This window comes from Micropterus dolomieu, unplaced genomic scaffold, assembly GCF_021292245.1.
Source record: "Micropterus dolomieu isolate WLL.071019.BEF.003 ecotype Adirondacks unplaced genomic scaffold, ASM2129224v1 contig_8727, whole genome shotgun sequence".
Classification (NCBI taxonomy): Eukaryota; Metazoa; Chordata; class Actinopteri; order Centrarchiformes; family Centrarchidae; genus Micropterus; species Micropterus dolomieu.
Genome location: NW_025737713.1, coordinates 18240 through 24190, shown reverse-complemented (window position 1 = coordinate 24190; position 5951 = coordinate 18240). Strand labels below are relative to the sequence as shown.

Sequence of the window (5951 nt, the reverse complement as noted above, 5' to 3'; positions counted from 1 at the left end):
ACATTAGTATGTTGATGTGTTTTACATATTAGGCCAATAAAGAACATTACAGTGCTACCTGCTGAGTACTTTTTGTTTCATTTTAACATAGCAACACAAAACAGATCTGGTTCATGTCTGTGTGACATCAAGCACACATTGTTCTTATGCAAAGCTCTGAAGGCTATGCGGGGCCTAAAGAGACCTAGAGAGAACTGACAAACAAACTCTTTTTACTCTTAGAGAATAAAATGTAACCAGAGCCACTTGGCCATTCAAGCTATGACAACAGTTTTATGTACTATATATGTGACATTCACTCAGTTTAGAAGGCTGCACAAAGCATAAGCTCTTAAGAAGTTATGATGACAAGAGTGCACAGCTTACCTTGGTGTGGAGCTTAGACAGCTGCTTTTCATCCAGGTGAGTCTGGGTGTAGACACGTCTTTTATAGCGGAACTGAAACACAACAACAACAAATACAAGAGGCTATGCAGTTAAATTTTAACTTCATGTTTGTCTTGACTCCTTGACATAATCAATACAAACAAAACAAACAATAATAGTTTTAATTATAAAAGTCTTTCCAAATTAATTTGTCACACAATATCAACTCCTCAGACCTGTATCTATGTGTATACTAATGTTTAATTAAATATTGGATTGTCCTGAGAGAGAAGATGAGAGAGAGCAGATACAGAAATTCTGACTCATTACACGGCTGTTGTCTTTTTCCAGCACTCCTGCTTGTCATCTTCTCCATGTATTGTATCTAGCATGAAAATGTAGGTTAAAGCTTAAATATAAAATATAAATTGTAAAACAATAAAAACACGGTTTTTAATTTCAACTGAATAAATGCGCAGGAGGAATAAGCAGAAGAGAATGTATTTTCCTCCACTTCTACTGTCAATTAATTTCCAAATGCCTTAATGTAAAATATTACATTTCTTTTCCAACTTAAAAACATCAAAAAAACTCTTGATGTACTTTCACAACTGCAGAATCTGGCATGGTTTCGGGTCTATACTATGTAGCTCTGGTTTCTGGACCCTTTCCCAACTTGTCAAAAGCCAGATCATTCATTAAGTCTGTTGCAAGCTGCTTGTTTAATAGACAGGTTTCACAGAAAACTGACAGCCTGTAATAGCTTTAAAAATGTGTAACTTCCACTGCCCGGTCTTGCAATGTATTTTATTTTGTGTGTGTGTGTGTGTGTATGTGCATGTCAGTTTCTCCACAGATGTGTGGTGTTCACCAAATCCACAACAGAGCAGAAGGGTTCTGAGCTGCTAATCCGAACCTGTCAATCATCTCTACACACCACTGGCCTCAGGGAATGACTGCTGGTCAATCAATGACACACACAGTACAACAGAGTAGTAGCAGATAGGGCTGCTCAATTTTGGCAAAAATCCTAATCACGATTATTTTGGTCAATCACGGTTATTTAACAGGATTACTCATTAATTTAGGAAACATGATTAATTTATTGAACTTTTAAAATGTAATGCTTCATTATTTAAAACGATTATGCATTACACCAATTGAAATTAGAAATAGTAGTCCAACATTATTAACTTTAAACAGTATCTAGAGCACGAGAGGATGACAGCAACGCAGTATTTCTCCAAGATGACTGCTGTGGGGGACAGATTACATTACATGATGCTGAAATTCAACTGTGGTGTTCTGTTGGGAGATGCATTTACTTAAACCAACAGTGAGTAACAAAACTATAAATTAGTATGGGGTTAGAATACACGGACACAGTGGATATTTTACATTTAAGAACCAGGTAAAGAAACACTGAACACATCTGGTTTAGTGTAAGTATACATAATAATTATTAGTTAAGATATTAGTTATAGCAGTTATAATCCCAGTCATCTTGGCTTTAGCTGAACTAAACATCATAGACTGGCTGAGAGTGAGTTTGGGCTTTAAGAGAGGGGCAGGAGCCACCACTGTAAGGGATAGGGTGTGCTGGATTTATAAGACAAAAAGAGTGTCATTGCAAAACTGCATGCCGCACAATAATAGTTTTATCTCAACTAACTTGTTTTTATAATTATTGGAAGCCAAAATCGTAACTGAGATTAAAATTTGATTAATTGCACAGCCCTAGAAGCAGACACTCACACACACAACTATACAAGTTTCCTTGTGAGAGCCTTCCTTGTATACAGTTCAACTGTTGTTTTAATAGCATATGAGTATTGGCATGTGTCCATGCTGTTCTACTGGCATAGTCATTCATGTTCCTGACATATAACACTTCCCACCAGCAGATGCCATTTCAAACTAGTAGGTCACTGTTATTGATCCTTAGGCAGAGACATCGAACCCTATCATCTATATGTGCAGCCCAGGAAGTAGCGCAAGCGTTTTTTATGCTACATGGGAAGTTTTACTCTCTTCTCCCCATTACCCTTTTCTTCCATCATTGCTTTCAACTCAGACAGTTAGTTTTTCCTCACTCGCTTTAGCACATATCTCAGATCAGAATTGAAATTCTCAAAACTACTTGTTCAACCAAATGATTATGTACAACTGTTTGCTGTTGCCTACATTATCAATTGATTATGTCATGCTGATCACAATGACTTATACCAGTTCTTTGTTGAATAGTCTTACCCCCAAAACATCTCAGCACAAGTTCATTGCATAAGTCACTACATGCAAAATGGCTGAACATGTTGACAAAATCAAAGTTACAGTTTTTCTCAGTCGCTATAGTACTTTTCTCAGATCAGAATTGAAATTCTCAAAACTGCATATTCAACCTCCACATGATCTCGTCACTTGTGCACATCATAAAACCGATTTCTCATTGTTTAGAACAAATTGCAAATGCTTTGACACATTGATGCAAAAGATTATGTACAGACCATGGTGCATAAACCAAATAAGAACAGACAACAACAAATCACAACATACTATAGTAGCAACACAGCCCTCAGACCATTCACCGGATACACACAATACCATACACATATGCTTACATTTCTAATTTTGTAATTTCTTCCGTTGTGATTTGCAGTGCTGTAAAACAGTCCTTTCTTTTCTGCATCACAATGACATGGTCTCTCAACAAATCACAGTACAAACAGTAAAGACGTAACTGTGAATCCTTTCCAATCTCTTGCAATGTATAACTTTATACTTTTGAAATTGATATGCCATAAAAAGTGAAGCCTTGTGCATTTTCAATCATTCTGATCAAAACATCAGACGTGCATGTGTTATATCAAATAATGTTTTACTAAATGTGAGTTGTCAATTCTCAACACAGCTTAATCAAGTCTATATTAGCATTTGTTAAGAAACATGTGTCTGATTCTATGACATCAATGTGGGTTAAATCCTGGAAAGGTACTCCAGCCTGACAGTTTTCAAAAGGTCTACTTTTGTTGACTACTGCCGCTAAAAGCCCAACTGTAACAGTAAATCGAATCTGAAATAACAATGGCCATGATAAGAAAGTGAGAGAGAAAAATTACTGATAAAGAGTGAAGAGAGGAATACAAATAATCCTACCATGAGCCTACAACATGCTTATACATTTCTTCACTGCTGATAGCCAAATATGTACCACCAAAGAAAAAATGGGAAAGTCTTTTCATTCATGAGATATATTCCAATTCACAAAGCATGCTGGGGCTATCATAAGTAAAAATGTAGTTAATAACAATAGCAGCCTCTTCCGATGCATCAGGGATTGACATTAACCTGAGGTTCAAGAGTGAAAGTAAATCTTTATTGCACATCATAAAACTAGTGACAACAAAGACGCCCACTCAGAAAACCACCTGACATCTTTACACCACTGTCTGTAAAGCAATACATCCCTAGACGCCTGCGTTTCTCTCAGATCAAAAACCATGATGGACAGGCACAACAATTATCTCTGAGAGATGACAGCTGCTGCAGACAACACACTATCATTGAGAGTGGTATTATTGCTGCTAGGTTTGCCTGACACATCATGGAAAAACACACACACAAACTCCATGCACAATGATGCACATACCCATACCCACATGTTGTGTGAGCCTGCATGTGTGTGCCTGTGATGCATACATACACATATAGACAACTACAAAAAGACTACAGCAGATACTCATCAATAACAGTAGCTTATAAGATGATTCACAAATACCAACAGGCACCGTGTGTTTAGTCTATATGAAGAGAATGACCTGAGGCTCCACTACAGTGGCCCTTAAAGGTCAATTTGTGATGTCGAAGTTGAATCCTGGGTTCTACATATAGATGCTCTGTATTTGTATAGCGTCTTTCTAGTCTTTGCGGCCGCTCAAAGTGCTTTTATAATACATTGCATTCACCATTCACACACATTCATAAACTGAGCCTAAGAGCTCAAACAGAAACTAACATTCACACACATTCATACAAGATGGAATAGCCACCCCGGCCAACCAGGGACTCAGTATCTTGCCCAAGGACGTTTTGACATGCAGCCTGGAGGAGCCGGAGATTGAACCTCGGATCTTTTGATTAACGGGTAACCCGCTCTACCCCCTGAGACACAGACGCCCCGTATAGTAATTTGATAAGATTTAAGGAAGTGTCTCTCCTAAAATTTTTTCATATCTGTTCAGTTTCTTCTCTTCGAGGATGGATTACTTAACAGGCAAAGCCCCAGATCCCTGGAGCCCTCGCCCCCCTGAAAGCCACAGGTACGCTGCACTTTCACATTTTGCAGTGTGCAGGATATGATATTATGTGAGTATTTTCTTGGTGATGGTGTGTTTGGCATTCATGAAATGAAACACCTGCTTTTTTGAAGAAGATAACTCTGGTATTTACACTGTTTGGGTGCTGAACCGGGCCATCACTTTTGGGTTCCGCCGTCAACATAACTTTATCAACAACAGAAGAATTTGAGTTTTGGAATCTGAGAAAAGCGATTCTTATGTGAATTGATTTGTTCCCCCCCCCACCCCAATAATCAATATTTGGAGGACTGTTACATACAGGATATTATGTAGGTATGGTGGCATGTACAACCTCTCTTTCCACCTCTTGTGCTCTCCTTCTGACATTCCTTAAAGCCTCATACATACACATGATCTATGCCTACCTCCAGGTAAGGTACAGGAGCGATGGATGGGAAGGGATATTCCCTTAGCTGTCTCTCCTCATCCAGAAACTTGCCAGCTTTGCCGTTGTAAGCTGGTTGAAATAGGCCATAGTTGAGTACATCTTTCAGGCTCTGGTTGAGAGTACACAGGATCCGCTGCTTGGACAGCCAAATAGGAGCGTCCACATTGAATTTCATACATTTCTGCAAAGACAAGAGCAAAAAAGTGGAGAAGGTTAAGCGCATCGTCATTTCTCTAAATATCACATTTTGCCCTTCAGTTAAGTACAACTAAAAGATTGAATAGTGATATTTTACTGATTTACATAAATATAACATTTAGGTGCTGAAACATATTCTAGACTATTAAATAGGACCTCTTTCATCAGAGAGGCATTTATTGAACTTTCAATGTCATGCCTGGGAGAGAAGCTAGGCCTTTTATTGTAATAAGCAATTCTCATAGGTATGGTAGTATTACCATTATCCATTACTTTTCACAAAAGGTCATCCTAAAAACGAGTGGTAGTTACCATACAAAGTCAACAAAACTGTAATATAGGCAAACGCTCTTACAAAAACACTCTTCATACCAATTTTTCAGCAACATAAATTTGAGTCTATATGTGAGTGTGCATTATTCATGCTCTGAAAATTAAGCGGTGCAATGTGTAACTGCTACACCAATGGCTGCAGTAGCTCTGTCTCCAGTCATAAATGAAACAGCTCACAGGTATGGATGCCCGTGGGAAACATGTGTAAAAGAGAATCCACTCGGTTAATTTGTGCGCTCTGATAAACACAGTATATGTGATACATAGACTGAAATCCCCTTCTAAGATATAACCTTAGTACTACTCTCTTT

General features: G+C 38.1%; 1 protein-coding gene across 1 annotated transcript; it reads right to left on the bottom strand.

Annotated features, from left to right (window-relative positions):
* Positions 1-359: 359 nt before the first annotated feature.
* LOC123965127 (SH3 and multiple ankyrin repeat domains protein 3-like) lies at positions 360-5290 on the bottom strand (the record flags this gene model as incomplete). The annotated part of the gene is made up of 2 exons (XM_046041691.1): positions 360-438; positions 5087-5290. Coding segments are annotated over 2 exons (283 nt in total), but the record flags the coding sequence as incomplete, so codon positions are not given.
* Positions 5291-5951: the final 661 nt, after the last annotated feature.